This window comes from Pan troglodytes, chromosome 1, assembly GCF_028858775.2.
Source record: "Pan troglodytes isolate AG18354 chromosome 1, NHGRI_mPanTro3-v2.0_pri, whole genome shotgun sequence".
NCBI lineage: Eukaryota > Metazoa > Chordata > Mammalia > Primates > Hominidae > Pan > Pan troglodytes.
Genome location: NC_072398.2, coordinates 146,557,931 through 146,579,265, shown reverse-complemented (window position 1 = coordinate 146,579,265; position 21,335 = coordinate 146,557,931). Strand labels below are relative to the sequence as shown.

General features: G+C 38.7%; 2 protein-coding genes across 3 annotated transcripts in view; one reads left to right on the top strand and one right to left on the bottom strand.

Moving 5' to 3' along the window:
- Positions 1-468: 468 nt before the first annotated feature.
- On the bottom strand, positions 469-8,854 carry GNG5 (G protein subunit gamma 5). 2 transcript variants are annotated; one of them, NM_001252022.3, is given in 4 exon segments: positions 469-692; positions 4,089-4,233; positions 8,288-8,578; positions 8,713-8,854. In NM_001252022.3, coding segments are annotated over 2 exon segments (207 nt in total). In that variant the 5' UTR covers positions 8,369-8,578; positions 8,713-8,854; the 3' UTR covers positions 469-692; positions 4,089-4,107.
- SPATA1 (spermatogenesis associated 1) overlaps positions 8,575-21,335 on the top strand; it is a 59,590-nt gene continuing 46,829 nt past the window's right edge. Inside the window, exons 1-2 of the mRNA XM_016921559.3 lie at positions 8,575-8,695; positions 18,590-18,762. Of these exons, the coding sequence (XP_016777048.1) occupies positions 18,661-18,762 (102 nt within the window). The 5' untranslated portion in view covers positions 8,575-8,695; positions 18,590-18,660. The remainder of the gene's footprint in view (positions 8,696-18,589; positions 18,763-21,335) is intronic.

The window sequence follows — 21,335 nt, the reverse complement described above, 5'->3', positions numbered from 1 at the left end:
AATAGCTTAAATGGAGGCCAGGTTTCTGGATGTTTTAACATTCTCTTAAGCCTTCAGAAGGGTAAAAAATTTAAAGCAAAATGATCTACCAGGGTTTAAAGCAAAGTTGCAAATTACTGAAGCTAATCTTTGCTTCCTGATTTTGAGGTTTTTGGTTTTTTGTGGCCACGTTGTGGGGAGCTCTTTTTTACCTCATTACATGGTGCTGTAGTACTCCATTCAGGCACTGAAACAAAGTTAACCCTGTAAGTAACTCATGGATGGAAACCCGTAGAACTTAACAGCCTCCTCCTGACCTTAAAAGAATAAAGGTTCACAGTTTACCTTTAATTCCCTAGCAGTCTTGCCAGATGTATGGCATAAAGTCATGTGAGAAGAGTAGGTGGAAAAAACTGTACAAACTTAACCCCTTCAGGTGTTCAGAACAGATTAATATACCATGTATTTAATACCAATAATAATGCAAAGTAAAAGTTTCATACTAAGTTTTATTGTATGCTGCTGCCAGTGTATATAAAACAATTACCCTTGTGAAATAGAAATTCATGAAAATTCAGAGAGGTAGATGTTAAGGACTGACGAAAGTAGAAGTTTGTATATTATGGCACGTGTTACAGGGATAAGCTTTTGTACAGGCTTCAAATGTAGCTCTCTTGAATATTCACTGGATCATAAGGAGTGGTTTGGGAAACCTAAGATGGGGGAAAAAAAAAAGGTAAAAGGTGAGTTAGGGTAAAGTATCAAAGAACATAGTTTTTAATTTTTTTCATGAATAACTTAAAAGAAGCAGGATGGGAAATGCCTATGGTGCAGTAACAGTAAAATCTTTCCCTTAATTTTCACAACCACTCTGATGTATAAGTCATTCCTGTTTTATAAACAGACTTACAGATTAACTTGCTAAGATTACTGCCCAAATACATTCTGTATATAATAAAAAAGGTTAATAAACCTCTCTTAAATCAAAAATCCGAACATCCTTAGAAAAATGAGCAAGAGTATTTAGCAGGGCAGTTTGGCAGTATCTAGTGAAGTAAAAGATGCAACCACACTTCTAGTTACCTAGATAAACCCAGACATAGAGAAACATGTACAAGGATACTGACTGTATTAGTATTTTAACAGCAAAGAACTGAAACAGCCTAAATATAACTCCGTAGGAGAATGGATAAACGAAGGTTTCTACATATGATGGAATACAAAGCTATTATAAGTTATGCCTTAAAAATAAGTTATGTTTTCAAACCATGATATTTCAGTTTAATAGAGTATAAACTAAAATATTTTAAAAATGAAAACATTAAATTGAAAAAAGTGTATAAAAAATTAAAACATGAGCATGCTAACTTTAGGATTAGTTATTGATATGGAAAGGTACAAAAGTGTTAATCTGAGATATTCTGTGACAAAAATGTTGAAAAGGCATAAACAATGCTGTGAAAAATGTTTAATCTCACCTAAAATAGTAACAAAAAAGACTAAGGTTTGTTAGGACTCAAGGAAAAAACATTCTCATGTTTCTAGTGGAAGGCCAAAGTATTATATTGGCAGGGGATATCAAGTACAACGTTGTAAAAATGTTAAACGTTCACTCCTTTTTACTTCTAGAAACTTAATAGAGGTACTAAGTATATATAGATGTTCACCAAAATCTTCACCTCACTGTAACCTCAAATTTTGGAAACTTAAATATTCAATGAAGTATAATTCCATCATAGTTTAGTACAACCATTAAATATCTTGTTTACAAAGAATATTTAATGAAATAAATTCATTTTAAAAAGGCAGAATGAAAAACGGCAAATACTGATCCTTAATTTTTAATTGAAACATTTTCATGGCACCCATTGTTGCCTATGTTTTTTAAAATGTTTCGTACAAAAACTACCTTAATTTTACATGTGTTTCCTCATTGTCAATAAGCCTGTCATCTTATCTGCATTTTTTGTGCATACATGTTCTACTGATTAACAGTTTTTAATCCTGTATTATTCTATTTTGTTTTGTGTAAAAGAGGAAAAATTTCAAAAGCTGGAATCTCAAAAAAAAAATAGTAAAATTTCCTCTTAAAAGGAAATACAGGGCGGGGCACGGTGGCTCACGCCTGTAATCTCAGCATTTTGGGAGGCTGAGGTGGGCAGATCACCTGTGGTCAGGCGTTCGAGACCAGCCTGACCAACATGGAGAAACCCCGTCTCTACCAAAAATACAAAAATTAGCCGGGCGTAGTGGTGTGCACCTGTAATCCCAGCTACTCAGGAAGCTGAGGCAGGAGCACTTGAACCTTGGAGGCAGAGGTTGCAGTGAGCCGAGACTGCGCCACTGCACTCCAGTGATAAAACTATATTTATATACATAACTCCAATGTAGATTCTTTACATTCATGCCACTCAGTGTAGGTCCAGTACTGTCAGCATCAGTGTAGGTGGGCAGTTGTAAGAAATGCAAGTTCTAGGGACTCACCTCAGACCTTCTGAATTAGAATTTGCATTTTAACAAAGTGATTTGCATATACTCAAGCTTGAGAAGCAATGCTTTGATGCCCAATTATTCTTCTAGCCCAAACTGCTGCAAATCTTAATATCCACAAAGCTGTTTTCTTATACTGCTGGGATTAATAGACATTATTTTACCTTCTGGGTTCTTACCCCAGCCATATTTTTAAACTTGAGCAATTCATTTAAACACTTATCTGTAGATTCCTATGAAGTAAAACTATTAACAGCTGCCCAGTATTTTATTCAAATGAAAATAAACCACTGTAAAGTGAATACACGTACTGAGGTTAAAAAAAATCATTAATAAACCATAAAAATATGAAACTTCCAAAAACTACCATGAAGAATTAAATGAATAGTACCAGAAACAAAGGATATTATAATAAACTGTTAAATATGAAAGTGAATTACTTCTTCATGTGCATTTTTGTGCACATGACACCTGTTTTCAAAGGGCTTTTTTTCCCCCTGGTATTTCAAAAAACTTAAACATCTTAACCAATCATTGTATTTACTGGAAACATGTACTTATACAGACTTCCTGGACACTCCCAGGTCTATGAAGCTTAATTAAGGAGGGCACAACTATGTAACAAGGTATTTTAGGAAGCAGCTTCCTGGACTTTGGAGAGTCAGAATGTTAGTAAGGGGTGTGTGCCATATACAAAATCTTTTTTAAAAAAGTACTATTAGTTTAAGTTTGCTTCTCATAGGTCAATACTAATGAGTACATTCCCTAACTAAAGTACTAAGAATTTATAAAAGGCAGCACCCTTCAGTTACATTTTAAATGATCCAAAACGTTTTTGGTCACATCTCTTAGACTAACATACATTTTGTACACATGACATTTGATCTGGAAGGCACAAATTAATGTACTGAAGCATGCTTTAATAAAGCCAACAGGGTCTTTAGTTTTTAATTCTCTGAAATTCAGTCCACTGTCTGTTTGCCACCAAGAACTTATATACTGCATTTCCTTCATGTTTTATCTTTAATCTAACAAATGAGAACAAAATATAAAGTCTGTTCTACCTCAGTCCAAACGCCTCTACCACACTGGCTTACTCAATTACATCTGACTTTCTCTTGCATTTCCAATTCCCAATCTTTGCTATACTGCTCTACAGCTGGGTTCAGTTAGAGCAATAACATCAAGAGTTAATCCAAATCAGTTGGTAGTACTTTAAGTTATCCCCATAAACATTGCAGATTTTTTAAAAACTGTCTAAATATTTGCCAGGTACACAAAAACAAAACTAGTACTTGGGGACTCCATTAGGCCAATGCTCTAAAAAGTAACACATGGCTTGTTACAGCAGTGGGATTTTGTAGTAACTCTCCTATACCCTCTTTATGGTTATTAAATCCTCTACTTAACCTTCTTTATGGTAAAATAGAAACGATTAGCCTTCATGGCTACTAAGTCAGCAAGTTTCATGAATCCTCACTTTCCTTGCAAAACAGAAAAATACTGGAAATGGAGGGCCAAAGGAAAGGGCATGGGATGATCTTTTAAGTGCTGCAAAGAAAGAGAAGACTAGTTATTCCTACAGTGTGGGTTTTTGTTTTAAATTTAAGGAAACTTACCTTTGAAAGATTCATTTTACTACAAAAAGGAACAGACTTTCTGGGGTCTGAAGGGATTTGTACTTGAAGATACTCCAGTCAGCAGAGGGTCATGTTGAGCATTCTGCAGACAGAACTGTTTCAAGTCTGCAGCTGCCTGGGAAACCTATACATAACAAAGAGGGGGGGAAGTGCCAGATGGTGAGAACATTTTAATGAAGGTTTTCTCAATCTTTGGAAATATTGTACTTACAATAAAACAGTACTTCTCTTGCTTCAAAAGAAGATACTATATAATAATTGAAGACTTAAGTCAAATAGTGAGCTCTTTTTTTTTTTTTTTTTTTTTTTGAGACGGAGTCTCACTCTGTTGCCAGGCTGGAGTACAGTGGTGCGATCTCGGCTCACTGCAACCTCCGCCTCGGTTCAAGCGATTCTCCTGCCTCAGCCTCCTGAGTAGCTGGGACTACAGGCGCATGTCACCACGCCTAGCTAGTTTTTCTATTTTTAGTAGAGACGGGGTTTCACCATGTTGGCCAGGATGGTCTCTATCTCTTGACCTCGTGATCCGCCCACCTCGGCCTCCCAAAGTGCTGAGATTACAGGTGTGAGCCACCACGCCCAGCCTAGTGAGCTCTTAATACTTAAAACCAGTGCTTGCAAATAAGACTGATTTAATTAAGTATGTTTTCTTTTGCTTGGTTACTAGAAGCATCAGATGACTGAGTACAAACAGTAGAATTATGTTGATTTTTGCAAAGCATAGCACATCTTGCTTATTAATAATAGGCTGTTCAAGTGCAAACCTGAGGGTACTTAACATCTTGTTTCTTATTAAAAACATTAAGGGTTAAACAAAAAGCAATAACATTCTAGCAAACTATTATTTTGTCTTGAAAGCAGTATTACTGGAAAAATGCTACTGTGAATGAACATAATGTGGGATAACTAGCACATAATTTAGAAAAGCAAACACTCTAAGAATACATTCAGTATACTGATCCTCAAATTTATCAGACCCTTATACTGTCTTGCATTTAAACTAAAACAAATTAAAAGAGGCATGCATTCATTCACTTAGACATCTACTATTTCTATATATTCTGCTAAGGTGATGTAGGATATAAACAAAATAACCATAAAGCCATTGAAGTTCCTTAAGTCCTGTTTGGGTGGCTCTGTATATGTATATTAACACTTACATCATATTTAAGGCAATAGTTTCTTAAAGGCAGGCTGCTCAGAAAAACTGTTAAATTGAAGTTTGCTATCAGCCTTTCAGTCACGTGACACTGGGCAGAACTCTGTCACTGTCTAGTTTAATAACATTAACGGAACCGTTCAGACGTGGAACATGAATGACTAAAACATGCCCCAAATGCATCTAGTATCTGAAGTCTTGAACTGAGATTTAAAAAGTGGGAGAAATACTCATTTATTTTATTCTCAGTCCTTATCAGCAAGGAGGCTGGGAGCAGGTGTCCAGTCCATCCAGCTGGATATGTGGCCTCAGGGAATTAATAGCATCACAAATGCTCTCTATACCAAGAACCCCTGCAGATTACAGCTGTACCTCCAACCTAATAATTCTTCATCCTAAGATGAATCTAAACGCTTATCGAATCTATTTGTGTGTTTTGCTTATACAGCAGTCCAGGGGTAATGAGTTCCATAGGTTTATTAGCTCCTATGTAAAAGAAGTATTTTTACAAATGACTACACCCCCTCATCCCCCGCCTTCCAAAAGAAGTGTAGCTAAAGTAGGGGAACAATGGTGTCATTTTTCACCAAATATTGTAATAGTGTTTAGTGTTTTCATTCATATTAACCAGCAGGAAGCATAAAGAGTACCTGTTAATTTTCTGTTTAAAGTGTAGGTGGGGTCCAATGTAACTCCCTTTCACAATTTTCAAGCACCACTATGTGCCGCATATACTTACAGGCACTAAGAATACATAAGAACAGCCAGAGCCCTGTTGTTATGGAGCTAACAGTTCAGAGAAAATGACAGACAAGGTGCTCTGTAGTAAAATGAATAATCTTTTAGATGGTGACTGGGTGCCCACCTAAGGGAAGGTGTCTGAGGTGACATTGAAGCTGAGATCTCAATGACAAGAGATCCAGCCAAATAACCATCAGTGAGAAACAGCATTCCAAACAGTGAGGAAAGCTGAGACAAAGACTCTAAAACTGGAACAAGCTGCTAGCTCCTAAGGCACTGTAACAATCACCATCCAGGAGGTTGAAACCCTGTAATCCTGGCCTAATTATTAGTGCCCCTTCTCACTCTCAAAAATGTCCTGACTTACCTATGACAGTTTGTCAAGCACTTATGGTAAGTTCTATCAATTGTACTTACACGTAAAGGTTAAAAGTAAGATTGTGCTAGTTTAAAAATCTCACAAAAAAACACCTAGCCCAGTCATTGATAAAACAGATACACAACTTTAAACCACATTTAGCAACATGCCTAAAGAAAAGCTCATTAAAAAGTACAAAAGGGGATGCTCCCCTCCTTGCTACAGCCTTAACATCAGGCAATAACTCCAAAACCAAATCATGTCTGGTGCCTTTAATGATCCCGACCAGAACCAGAAGTCTACCGGAGATTTAGGTAGGATCAGTTTTGGGGGGTTAGGGGAGCAGCAGCTAGGGTTTTCAAAGTAAAGCTCTTGGAGTATTTTAGTCTGAGAACCTCATGTCATTTTCTTTGGAGACTAAAGATGTACAATTTATTGCTTTCACTATCCCACCCCCATTTTTTTTTTCTTGGTCCACCCTAGCTATGATAAAGGCACACCTGAATGACATTTAATGGTTAAGAAATAAATGATTTCGAATTTCAGAGCCAAATCCAGCCAAGACTGACTAGAAACCACTGTGATGAGGTAAGAATTGGGAGAGTAGAGAAATGGATTCCAAACTGCAGTGAGGTCTACAGCATTTCAAGGACTGGACGTGAGGGGGATCCCACATCAAGACGAATGAGAATTCCCTTCCCTTCTGAGTTGACCACAACTGAGTAAGCTAGGTCCCTGACATTTCTAGTTAACAAAACTAAATGGGAGACACTCTCTCAGGAGGATCCTGCACCAAGACGAATGAGAATTTCCCTTCCCTTCTGAGGTGACCACAACTGAGTAAGCTAGGTCTCTGACACTTCTAGTTAAGAAAGCTTAGAGACCCTCTCAGTTCACAAAACATTTCGGGAAGTAATAAAGACTAGCCTGATGAGTATAAAATCAAATCATCTTAGGAACTGGCTGCTTTTAACAGGGCACATGATTTACATTCTTGTTTCTTTTTTTAACTGCAGAAGTGTTTCACACGTAGCCTGACCTATTGTACCAGAAAGAAGCCAATCCATTTAGGACTGTAAAAATCAGGAAATACTTAGAACAGCACTTGAATGTCAAGTTATTCTATCAACACAGACAAAAGGCTTTTTCTCCCAAAGTACCCCAAGACAAGGCCAATACTAACCAGACGCCAAAATAAGACCAATAATTACCCACAATAATCATTTTCTCCGGCATGCGGACCAGTCGATATCCCCAAGGTCAAATACGAGCAAACTGTGCCATAGGTATGAAATGCACGCTTTGTTCGAGGTTGTACGGGGCACTGACCGGAACTTTACACTCCAGGATCGTTTCGAAAAATGCTTATTTAATCCACAGTTTAAGTTATGCAATAATTCGCTTAAAAGTATGTGTTCAACGGACAAGAGAAGTTGAAGGTAAGAATTTAATACTAAAGGAAGTAGGTTTGGGAAAGATAAAATGGGGGGAGAAAAGTCTGCTCTGAATCAAAAGTCGGAAAATACCCTGTCCGATGAGAAACAGGAGGCTGGCAAAGTGGGAAAGGAAGGGTGCGGACAGCGCGCGGAGGCGCAGCTGTTGGCGAGACCAGCCGAGAAGGCTGCCAAGGGAGGTAGAGACGGAGGAGGACCGGAATGCCGGCCACGGTTCAACCCAGGGGCCAGCCCGCCTCGGAAAGTCCTGGGGCGGAAGGGCGAACTAATCGTCCCCCTAAAACACAGCGTAGACCCACGCGGCGCCTGCTCTAAAGCTGGCCGCTCCCCGATCGCCGCCGCCGAGCGCGCGTCCTCTCCAGGGGAAGCGAGGGCCGGCGCGTGTCCCGCCCGCCCCCGCCAGCTGGGCCGCCGAATCCCACCCGCCGCCGCCTTCCTCCCGCCTCGGCCGCCCGCCCCCGCTCACTTTTACGCGGTTGAGTCCGGCCTCCAGCCGGAGCTGTTGAACCACTTTCTTCATAGCGGCGACGCTGGAGGAGCCAGACATGGTGCACGCGACGGCCGGGCCGATTCGTGGGTCGGTGGGTAGTGGGCCGTGGGTCGACGGGGACAGACAACTCAGCGGCGCGCGGCGGGGGCGGGGCTCCGAACTTTGTCTCTAAGTTTCCGGTTCTGTGCTCAGCGGCTCCACCCTCGGTGCGCATGCGCGCCTTGCCAGCCCTCTGTTCCAGCTCCACACCCGGCCCCGAGCGCGAGCCTGGAGGAGGGGGAGGAGAAGGGGCGGAGCAGTCGGTGGGCGCGGCGGCTACTGGAGGCTAGCGCGACCCGACTCTTAAGTTCTCCTTTCCTCTCCAGAGGGGCCGATTAGGGAGAGGTAAGGAGAGAGCTTACCGTTAGCCGCGAAGAACCAAGAGGGGGTCTGAAGAGGACCAGGGAGGGAAGGCAGAGCTTGTGGGAGTTTCTAAAAGGCCCGGCGGCGGGTGACCAGGAGGTCTCAGTTTTCCTCCCAGTTTGTGGGAAGGGTTGAGGGAAGCGAGGGGAGATACCGGCTGAGGCCTAGGAGCTACTGTGCACCCGGCGTGAGTCACCCGCACACCCCCGCCCCGTACAGGCGTGTCTCTCTGTGACCCGAGTTTGGCCAACAGGCATTTTCAGTTCCACCCCCAACCCCCAGCCCCGCTGACCCGAGGCGGAGAGCAGGCGCGGAGCTCGCTGTCGCCTACCCAGCGGAGCCGGGTGGGCGGGGAGCAGGGGCGCTGATTCGCTGGAGAAGGGATCTTCTCGAGGTTTGATTTTACTGGCTTCTTAGCTCTTGAATCGGTTTTTCTGAAGGGAGATTGTGAAGAAGCCAAGGTGCTGGCCGAAGATTACACCTGTCTGCTCGGTTACCCATTTACTCTGGAGAATTAATGCTTATTGTACTTTTTAAAATAAAACTTATTTTTGTGTTTCCGGAAAGTTTGCTCTTTAGTATTTCCGTTGTAATTTATTACCTCCTGCTTGAAATTGAGTACCAAAGGAGTTTTTAGGAGAGAGGGTAGGATCTAACCAAACAAAATAGGCTCAGCCAGTAGGTCTTTCTTTCTTCCATGGAAATATGTGTGTTATGTCACAGCACTAAGGGCAGATGTTTCCTATTTCTTTTCGGGTAGTCAATCTCCGAATGCGCTGATGTTTTCCATTAATGTTAATAATTTTATCATTAATGGATTTCAAATTTTTTATTAGGGAAGCATGTGTAATTGCACTGGTCAACAAAATCTAATTTATTTACTCAACAGTTTATATCAGTTCGCAAAAATGTACATCGTAAGTTTAGCATTTTACTTAATTCATACGGATGTAATGATTGGGGTTAAAACCAGGGTTTGAATTCTGGCTCTGCTACTTATGGTATTCTTGGGCAAGCCACTTAAGTTACTGAGGCTTTATTTCCTTATTTCAAAGTAAATTATACAGCTTCGTAGAGTTGTTTTTCAGAATGAAATGACATTATATGTAAAAAGAATGTGAAAGCTATCTCAATAAATATTGTCTTTTCCCAAAAGGTATTGTAATTATTTCACCTTTGGTGCTTTGTTGACTGTATAATGCTAAAACGTCATTCATACTTTACAGATTTGTAAGATTAAACACAAGTATCTATTCAAAGAATGATCTGTTTTACAGTAGTTGTAAAATATATCACTGAACTCTTAGAACCGTGGAATGTTAATGCTGGAAGAGATTTTAGGGAATAGATGGTCCAATAATTACTTCTGTGAGGGAGACTGTTGAGGAATAAGCAGTGTTTTAGGCCGAAACAGTTTCAGAAAAAAAAAAAAATTGTTGCTTTTTTATTAACTGCTGCATTGGGAAACCACAGACTGGAGTGCTGTCTCAAACACCAGGTGTTATTTTTTTGTAGCGTGTGTTTAAAGATTCTATTTAGGATACAAAAGAAAAATAAAACATTGAGGCCTGGTATGGTGGCTCACGCCTGTAATCCCAGCACTTTAGCAGGCTGAGGCGAGCAGATCACGAGGTCAAGAGATCGAGACCATCCTGGCCAACGTGGGGAAACCGTCTCTACTAAAAAATACAAAAATTAGCTGGGCGTGGTGGTGCGCGCCACCCAGGAGTCCCAGCTGCCCAGGAGGCTTGATGCAGGAGATTCGCTTGAACCTGGGAGGCAGAGGTTGCAGTGAGCCGAGATGGCACCACTGCACTCCAGCCTGGCGACAGAGTGAGACTCCGTCTCAAAAAAAAAAAAACAAAACCATTGAGATAACTTTAAGTTCAGTTGCATCTGAAGTGATTACCAGTAAATATAGTTTATGAACTATCTGTATCTCTTAAACTTTTGTTTAGATGTTCTTTGACCTTCCACAATGATCTAAGACATTTCAAACATGTTACCAACTGTACAGACATAGATGCTCACCATTCAGTTGGTTGAAGACTGGCCTGTTGTAAAAACAATTTGTCACCAAGAGGATTCTTTTAGCAATAAATGCCAAGAAAAGACCACCAAGTAATCTGTCACTTTATGTTTTGTCAGCAGAGCACTGTCAATTTAAATTTACCTGAGATCTTCACCGTATTCAATTAATTAGTACCCTAAGTTCTTTAGTTCACTAGGTCTAAATTCAGAATTTGAATAAATAAGAGTCACATGCTGTACTTTGTAGTTTAACTAAAAGCTGAATCTCTTCAAAGGGGGATTTCACAATTCTGACTTCTTTCTCAAAGAATGAGCTTATTCTCTTTTTATAATGGCTAAGGAAATTGAAGTTTGGAGAAAAAAATATATACAATAGCTACAAATAAAATACTTAGGAATTAACCAAGGAAGTTAAAGATCTCTACAAAGAAAACCATAAAACACTGATGCAAGAAATTGAAGAGGACACAAAAAAATGGGAAGATACTCCATGTTCATGTATTGGAAGATTCAATATAGTTAAAATGTCTCTAATACCCAAAGCAATCTACAGATTCAGTGCAATCTCTATCAAAATACCAATGACATTCTTCACAGAAGTATTAAAAACAATCCTAAAACTTATACAGAACCATAAAAGACCCAGAGTCACCAAAGTTACCCTGAGCCAAAAGAATAAAAATGGAGGAATCATGTTACCTGACCTCAAATTATACAACAGAGCTATAGTAACCAAAACAGCATGGTACTGGCATAAAAAAAAAAAAAAAACATAGACCAGTAGAACAGAATAGAGAACCCAGAAACAAATTCATTCACCTACAGTGAACTCGTTTTTTACGAAGGTGCCAAGAACATACATTGGAGAAAGGACAGTCCCTCCAATAAATGGTGCTGGGAAAACTGAATATCCGTATTAGAAGAATGAAACTAGATGTCTCTCTCCTCGTATACCAAAATCAAATCAAAATGGGTTAAAGACTTAAATCTAAGACCTCAAACTATGAAACGTCTATAAGAAAACATTGGAGTTGGGGCATGGTGGCTTACACCTGTAATCCCAGCACTTTGGGAGGCCGAGGCAGGTGGATCACCTGAGGTCAGGAGTTTCAGGCCAGTCTGGCCAACATATAGTGAAATCCTGTCTCTACTAAGAATACAAAAATTAGCTGGGCGTAGTGGCACATGCCTGTAGTCGCAGCTACTTGGGAAGCTGAGGCAGGAGAATCACTTGAATCCGGGAGGCAGAGATTGCAGTAAGCGGAGATCACGCCATTGCACTCCAGCCGGGGTGACAGAGTGAGACCCATCTCTCAAAAAAAGAAAAGAAAACAGTGCAGAAACTTTCCAGGACATTGGATTGGGTAAAGATTTTTTGAATAATGCCCTACAAGCACAGGCAACCAAAGCAAAAATGAACGAATGGGATTACATCAAGTTAAAAACCTGCACAGGGCCAGGCACGGTGGCTTACGCTTGTAATCCCAGCACTTTGGGAGGCTGAAGCAGGTAGATTTCTCGAACCCAGGAGTTGTATAACAGCCTGGGCAACATGGCAAAGTCAAAACCCCATCTTGACAAAAATACAAAAAGCTGGACATGGTGGCATGTACCTGTGGTCCCAGCTACTTGGGAACCTGCAGAGGTCAAGGCTGCAGTGAGCTGTGATCATGCCACTGCACTCCAGCATGGGCAACAGAGAAGCCCTGTCTCAAAAAATAAAAATAAAAACCTGCATTACAAAGGAAATAATCAGCAAAGTGAAGAGACAACTCACAGAATGGGAAGAAATATTTGCAAACTATCCATCTGATAAAGGATTTATAACCAGAATATATAAGGAGCTCAACTATATAGGAAAAAAATCTAATAATCCACTTTAAAAATGGGCAAAAAAGCTGAATAAACATTTTTCAAAAGAAGACTTACAAATGGCAAACAGGTATATGAAAAGGTATTCAACATCACCGATCATCAGGAGAAATGCAAATCAAAACTACAATGAGATATCATCTCTCCCCAATTAAAGTGGCTTTTATGCAAAAGATAGACAATAACAAATGCCGGTGAGGATGTGGAGAAAAGGGAACTCTTGTACACTGTTGGTGAGAATGTAAATTAGTACCACCACTATGGAGACCAACTTGGAGGTTCCTCAAAAAAAAACTAAAAATAGAGCTTCAGTATGTCCCAGGAATCCCACTGCTAGCTATAGACCCAAAAGAAAAGAAACCAGTATATCAAGGTATCAGCACTCCCTTGTTTACTGCAGCACTATTCACAGTAGCCAAGATTTAAAAGCAACCTAAGTGTCTATCAACAGATGAATGAATGAGTAAAGAAAATGTGGTACAAATAAACAATGGAGTACCGTTCTGCCATAAAAAAGAATGAGATCATCTCATTTGCAACAACATGGATAGAACTGGATGTCATATGTTAAGTGAAAAAGCCAGACACAGAAACACAAACTTCACATGTTCTCACTTATTTGGCAGTAAAAATTGAAACAGTTGAACTCATGGAGATAGTAGAATGATGGTTACCAGAGGCTGGGAAGGGTAGTGGGGTGGGGACTGGGGATGGTTAATGGGTACAGAAATATAAGTTAGATAAAGTGAATAAAATCTAGTATTTGATAGCACAAAAGGGTGATTATAGCCAACAATAATTTATTATACATTTTAAAATAAGAGTATAATTGGATTTTTTGTAAAACAAACAATAAATGCTTGAGGTCATGTATACCCTATTTACCCGGATGTGCTTTTCACACATTGTATGCCTGTATCAAAATATTTCATGTACCCATAAATATATACACCTACTACATGCCCACAAAAATTACAAAGTAAAAGAAACCTAACTCTATAATTCCTTTTCCAACATAGATTCTGATTCTATATCATTCTGTTACTCTCTGGGAGACCCTCCCCCTCCCTAAAATGTCCTTATATATCCTGAGAACTTTTCAACTCAAGACAAGTGTGCCATTTTGTCAACACTAGGACGTGTCTAGAAAACAAACCTCATTCCTCAATTGGCTCTAGAAGTCTAACTATTATAAATGTTTGTGGATTCTGGAGTGCCCTCTTGTCAACATTAGGACGTGTCTAGAAAACAAACCTCATTCCTCAATTGGTTCTAGAAGTCTAACTACTATAAATGTTTGTGGATTCTGGAGTGCCCTCTTGTCAACATTAGGACGTGTCTAGAAAACAAACCTCATTCCTCAGTTGGTTCTAGAAGTCTAACTACTATAAATGTTTGTGGATTCTGGAGTGCCCTCAGGCATTTCAGGCTTTTTTTTTTTTTTTGAGACAGAGTTTTGCTGTTGTTGCCCAGGCTAGAGTGCAATGGCGTGATCTCGGCTCACTGCAACCTCTGCCTCCTGGGTTCAAGCAAGTCTCCTGCCTCAGCCTCCGCAGTAGCTGGGATTATAGGCATGGGCCACCATGCCCGGCCAATTTTGTATTTTTATCAGAGATGGAGTTTCACCATAGTTGGTCAGGCTGGTCTCAAACTCCCGACCTCAGGGGATCCACCCGCCTCGGCCTCCCAAAGTGCTGGGATTATAGGCGTGAGCCACCGTGCCTGGCCTCATTTCAGGCATTTTAATCTGTTTACCTAAGACAGGTTAACCTTTAAATTGATTAGAATTTTATTTACAGCTTAACCAGGAACCAGATAAAGCAGAACTCCCAGGACATATACATAATCTGAATTTATCCTGATCAGATAGACTTTACGCCTTGGTGATTTAAGAATCAGGAATTATGTCAAAAAATACTCCCATCATCTGTCATAAAGTTAACTGTATTCTGATTTTTTTATTCCAGAATGTAAGTTTCCCTTTCACTTGTTGCATTCCTTGAGCAATCAAGTAATCAAAACATTTTAGAGCTGCAAAGGATCTTGAAGAGTTCAAGTCACTTACCACTAAGAAACTCACACTCAGACCAACGAATGGTTGTATAGGTTATAAGGGACTAGAAATCTGCTTTTCTGGCTCTCAATCAATGTGATTACCTTGTGTGAGATTCTACTTTATTGGTATATTTAAACATAGCCCATGTCGGCATTTAGGATTTTCTAAAGTACATTGAGCAATCTTTGTATGCCATATTATCAAATCAGACAGGAAATAAAAATTATGAGAATCCTTATTTCTAGACACAGAATAAGTATCAGAATTTCTTAAGCTTGATTTTCAGCTCTGCTACTGACACTGAAAATCATTTTGGAAAAGTGCAGAGAAAACATGATGGGTAGCTATTTTGAAAGGAAGGACCAGATCAGAGATGGCAGATAGGTGATACATCTACCAACAGTTACTCCTTCTCAAACCCATAGTTTACTGTGATAATTCATTTCTGTACTGTTTCCTACTGAGATGTAGCCTTGGGATCCTACTTAGTAATTCACTTTTAGATAGTCAGTACCAGTTGATGGGAATTAGCATGCAAGATAAAATTGATTTTCCATTCCTGGCAGTAGAGTTGTGAAGCAAAATTATGTAGTAAATGAAAGATTAGACAGGAACTTCATAGTCACTTTATTTTTGGTTATTGAGATATCAGTCTCCTTTCATTTGAATTGTTGGCATCATTTTGTTCATTAGCTAATTAGTAATAGGTAAAAAATGTGAAAATCCCACATGTTATATGTTAGGATTTAGTATATGATTTGGTTAGGATCAACTACAAATTCTAAGCATGCCTAAAGTTTTTTTTGTTTTGTTTTGTTTTGTTTTTTGTTACAGAGTTTCGCTCTTGTTGCCCAGGCTAGAGTGCAATGGCACAATCTCGGCTCGGCGCAATCTCGGCTCTCCGCACCCTCCGTCTCCTGGGTTCAGGCAATTCTTCTGCCTCAGTCTCCGGAGTAGCTGGGATTACAGGCATGGTCCACCATGCCCAGCTAATTTTGTATTTTTAGTAGAGATGGGGTTTCTCCATGTTGGTCAGGCTGGTCTCAAACTCCCGACCACAGGTGATCTGCCTGCCTCGGCCTCCCAAAGTGTTGGGATTACAGGCGTGAGCCACAGTGCATGCATGCCTAAAGTTTTAATTAGCCTCTCATGGTTTCAATAGCAAAGGCTTACTCAAGTTAGCACAAGCAATGAGGAGATTATTGTAAAGAGCAACATAGAGCAGCAGTGGAGGCACATATCCCTTGTAAATCCCAAAACAGAAACTGTCACGCTAATAGGTCAAACTGGAAGTAGATCCAAGGCTAGAGACCAGCCCCAAGAATTCTTGATTCCTCTCTAGTGCTTAGTTATAAATATACAGCTATGTTACTTCCTCAGTTTGCTTCTCACTACCAGTTAACTTAGTCATTTTCTCCGTTCTTTATCTTTTTCTATCTCTTTATAAATAAGTATAGCTTTCCCATAACATGGGCTTGCCTCATGGCTGTGATACTAACTGATGACTTCTCTTTTCTATATTCTTTTTTTTTTTTTTTTTTTTTTTTTTTTTTTTTTTTTGAGACGGAGGAGTCTCACTCTGTCACCCAGGCTGGAGTGCAGTGGCACGATCTCGGCTGACTGCAACGTCCACCTCCCTGGTTCAAGCAATTCCCCTGCCTCACCCTCTTGAGTAGCTGGGATTACAGGCACACACCACCACACCTGGCTCATTTTTTTTTTTGTATTTTTAATAGAGACGGGGTTTCACCATGTTGGCCAGACTGGTCTCAAACTCCTGACCTCAGGCAATCCGCCCCTCTCGGCCTCCCAAAGTGCTGGGATTATAGGCACAAGCCACCACGCCCGGCTCTCTTTTCTATATTCTTATTAGTAATGTCTACTGATGCTTGCATCTTGAGCTCTTTTCCCAGGTCTAATCCCCAAGGGCTCATCTTTTTACATCAGAACATTTTGTTTGTTTCTAGCCAGCCCAGGATTTGGTCTCCAGCATTGGTCTCATCAGAAATGATAAAGGGAGTTCTTAAAATCCCAAACATGGCTTCTTTGCCATTACTTTAGAAGGGATACTATAGGTTGAGTATTCCTTATCCAAAAGGTTTGGGATAATCTGAAATGTTTCAGATTTCATATTTTTTCAAATTTTGGGATATTTGCATTATGTCGGTTAAACAATCCTAATCCAAATCCAAAATGCTCCAATGAGCATTTCTTTGGAGCATCATGTCAGCATTCAAATAGTTTCAGATTTTTGAGCATTCCAGATTTCAGATTTTAAAATTACGGATACTCAACCTGTATAGTGGGGTCCTGTATAGGTTTACCTCAGGACAACAATAAAGCAGGTCTTGACTGATCTATCTTGAGTTTGTTTAATTAAAAATTTGTTCTGGGACGGGCACAGTGGTGGCTGATGCCTGTAATCCCAGCACTTTGGGAGGCCGAGACGGGCGAATCACTTGAGGTCAGTGGTTTGAGACCAGCCTAGCCAACATGGTGAAAACCTGTCTCTATTAAAAATACAAAAATTAACTGGAAGTGGAGGCACATGCCTGTAATCTCAGCTACTTGGGAGGCTGAGGCAGGAGAATCGCTTGAACCTGGGAGGCAGAGGCTGCAGTGAGCCAAGACTGCGCCACTGCACTCCAGCCTGGGCAACACAGGGAGACTCTGTCTCAAAAAAAAAGAAAAAAAATTGTTCTGAATTAAAATATCACATTTTAATATGTAACAAATTAAAACTTTTAGCCTACTAATTTGCATACCAGTGAATCAATGAATGCCCATATGCTATAATTATTATAGATTATTAACTAATTCTTATCTAATAATGAAGTGACCATATATGTATCTGAGTCATCTTTCACTTAGGTTCATAATAGAGGCTAATATTAATACAATGGCATACAGAGTTTTTGGATAGATATATAAATACTTTCTTAAAGTACTAATGTGTACTTAAGACATGGTCAAAATGGCAAATCACATTCTAAGTTTTAATTATTGTAAGAAATATGGACAGTAATGTGTAAAACTAATTTAAGGAGATTGTATATTTCAGGAAATAATCTTTTAATTTTGATACTATTAAAACAATTAGTGGTACTTGTTAGGGTTTTGTAGAGCTGTAATCAGTTCCAGATCAGAGGAATTTTAAGTTTTGTTGGATTTAAATCCTTATTTTAACATAAATCAAGGAAGAGCAATGCTTTGAAATCTAGAAGAGCTTCAGCTCTTGTGTTGGATTAATGTATCCTTAAGAATTATCCTGCTTTGATAATTCCTGTTAGAGTAATAATTCAGCTACCTTATTTTTTAGTTTTTCTTATATACATTATATATTTTTAATTGTATCATACATTCTTATAAACTGCCATAAATCCTGAGGAAAAACACTGGAAATAATACACAAATGAAGCCTGATATATTTAAAGACTGGCATTTTCACCTGGAATGATTGTTCACGTTTTTTATTATTGAGGCATCAAAGCCCAGGAAGAAATGTATATGATATAACAGTTTTCATCATTCTATAGCCATTTTAACTAGCCAAGAGGCTAACTAAAACTTTAGGCATGCTTAGAATTTGTAGTTGATACTAACCAAGTATCATAAATTCTGCCTTTCTACTTCCAAACGTATATTTCTACTTCATGTAAAATGCTATATATTTAACCTTAATTTTTGACCAAGAAAAGATGAATTATTTAGAATAGTAAAATATGTCCTGGTCACAAGTCCATTATAATGTAATTTGTCATGTTGTATAGATTTATGCTCATTTTATTACACAGTCCTATTTACTAGTAATATGTCCTTTTGAGTTAGAATAATAAAGATTGTATATATTTCTAAGTTTTCATTTTTAGTTTATTTAATGCTTTTGTGTTTTCCTTTTTATTTCTTGAACAAATCAGAGACCAGAAATGAGTGGAATGCTATCTTAAGCCAAAAAAAACTATTATAATTTTTATTTAGTACTACTTAAATGAAGAAAGATAAAAAAAGAAACAAAATTCCAATTGATAATTATCCCATTCAGACATTAGTGAATATGTCACTCAATCCAAGTCGACCTTCCTCATCAGAGGTAAGAAAATCTTTTTATACTAAAATATAAGAAAGACCTGCTTATCACTGTTTTTGAAAAGTTTTATAAAAGCAAAAACATAGATTATATAAAGTATTAGATATTGACTCCACCATGATCCCAACTTCATGTATCCCATTGCCTGATTACACTTCTCGTGTCTCTAGCTCACTTCCTCTACCCCAAGCATATTGGGATCCCCAATGCATTGATCCTATCACCTTTTTCACTATTTCTCAATTGTATGATTGAGGTTGGTACCCTCCATATCTAGCTTAAGTTCCATAGAGCAGTCAAGATCACTCCTTTGCACATACTTTTGACTCCTTGCCCCTCTCTCACTTCATTGTGCTGCTTGGCAAAACAACAAACATGGTTAATGCATTTCTCCACCTATTCTGTACCTACACCTGAGCAGCTGAACATGGCTAGAGAAAAAAAATGTATACCATCATAAGTACCATTCTCACTTTAAATTCATGACCATTAATTTCAAGTGGAATCTTTTTCTGGTGGGCAGTCTTACTATCTGCCACTGATTAATTCAATCTTTCACTCTTCTAAACAAGTATGTCATACCATCTCAGACCCCCAATACCTTCTCTCTATTTTCTCTTAAACCAACTGCGGTCAAGATTTCACCTCCATTATTCCACCAAAACTATTCTCATTAAATTCACCTTTCATTACTAAATCTGTTGGTTAATTCTTATCCTAAACATTCTTGATCTCTGTGTGCACAACAGTTGACACCATTAATCACTTTCTCTTCCTTGACATAGGCTTCGCTAGGCTTCTAGCATACATATTATGTTTGTTTTCTTCTTACCTCCCTGGTTGTTCATTCTCAGTCATCTTTACTGGGCCTTCATCTTCCTCCTGACCTCTTAATTTTGGAATACATCAGGGTTCAGCTCTTTGTTCTCTTCTCTACCTGCGCTCATTCCTTGGTGATCTCATCTAGTCTAACAGATTTAAATACCAACTTTATGCCAAGGATTTCCAAATTTATAGCCTCATCTCAGTCCTCTTTCCCAAATTCCAGATTCACGTAGGCCTATATTCAACTGACTAACTGACATCGCCACTTGGATGGCCAATAGATATCTCATCTTAATATGTCTGAAACTGGATTTTTTTCCCTTCCCTAAAACTTGCACTACCCATGACTTTTGCCATCTCAGGTGATGTCAAATCTATCCTTTCAGTATCTGAGGCCAAATGCCTTGGAGTTATACTTGATTCTTCTTGCATGCTTGAGTCTTCTACTTGACTCTTCTTTCAAACTCCACTTCCAATAGATTGACTCTGACTCTTCAACTTGACTCTTCTTTCAAACTCCACTTCCAATAGATTGACTCTGACTCTTCTACTTGACTCTTAAACTCCACTTCCAAGGGATTGACTCCAGCTTTTAAATATATACAAAATCTGACTACTTTTTAATAACCTTTACTGCTAGCACGTGAGTCACCATTGTCTCAGACTGTAATTATTCCAGTAGCTTCATAACAAGTTCTCTTTTCTTGCCTCTTATAGTCTGTTCTAGCTATGATTCCCATCACTCAACTAATTAAGTAAAGCATTATGTATATCCTGATATAATGCAATATAAAATACAGGACACCACTTATGAAATATTATTGCCCCAAGTAGTAACCTGTGTCACTTGAAGGCTATATAGTTAACTGTTTACAGGAGATAAGAGGTTGGAGAAACAAGTTAAATGACACCTTAGAGATAATGAAGTATATTCAGAATGTAGAACATTCTATAAGACAACTGACCCAATATCTTTTAAAAAGTCAATGCCATGTTAAAAATAAAAAGCAAAAAAATAGGTTTGGGAACTCTTCAAGATGAAAGTTTTAAAAAACGTAACAACCAAATGCATTGTGTGATCCTTGTTTGAATTCCAGATTAAGAAAATATTTTGAGGACAATTGGGAAAATTTAAATATGGACTGGTTATTAATTGACATTAAGGAATTTTAATTTTTTTAGATGTGAAAATGAAATTGTGATTATGTTACAGAGGTCCTTATTTTTAGAATATGGATGCCAAATAATTTAGGGATATAGTGTCATGATGTCCTATTTACTTTGAATATTTTATTCAGAGGGAGAGAATTACTCTTTTTATTTATATGTATGTTTAAAATTTTTCATATTAAATAAAAATATATGTCAGATCTTAATGTTTCTCTTAAAACCATGCATTAGCTTCCCATTTTGTAGGTGAAAATGGCCCAGAAGGTGCTGTATGTTTCCCCTCTACCTCCTTATTTTTCTGAACTTATCTTCTACTCTCTCCCCTACTCTCTCTGCTTCAATCATACTGGCATGCTCTCACCTTAATACCTTTATTTTATCTCTTTCTGGAACTCTTTCCCTCTAGATCTTCACTTGGCTAATTCCTTCTTTTCCCTTAGGTCTTTACTCAGATCTCACCTTTTCCATGAGACCTACCCTGACTATTTAAAACTGAAAACTTCTCCATCCCATATCTTCCCATTCTTCTTTACCCTGCCCTACTTATTATTTTTTCCTAGCAATTACCACTTTTTAATATA

Excerpts from the sequence above, each read along its gene's own strand:
- GNG5 (XM_063816921.1), bottom strand. The coding sequence starts at position 8,525 with ATGCGCACCGAGGGTGGAGCCGCTGAGCACAGAACCGGAAACTTAGAG. Across the intron at positions 4,234-8,287 it reads CCGGACTCAACCGCGTAAAA|GTTTCCCAGGCAGCTGCAGA; the intron begins GTGAGCGGGGGC and ends TGTTATGTATAG.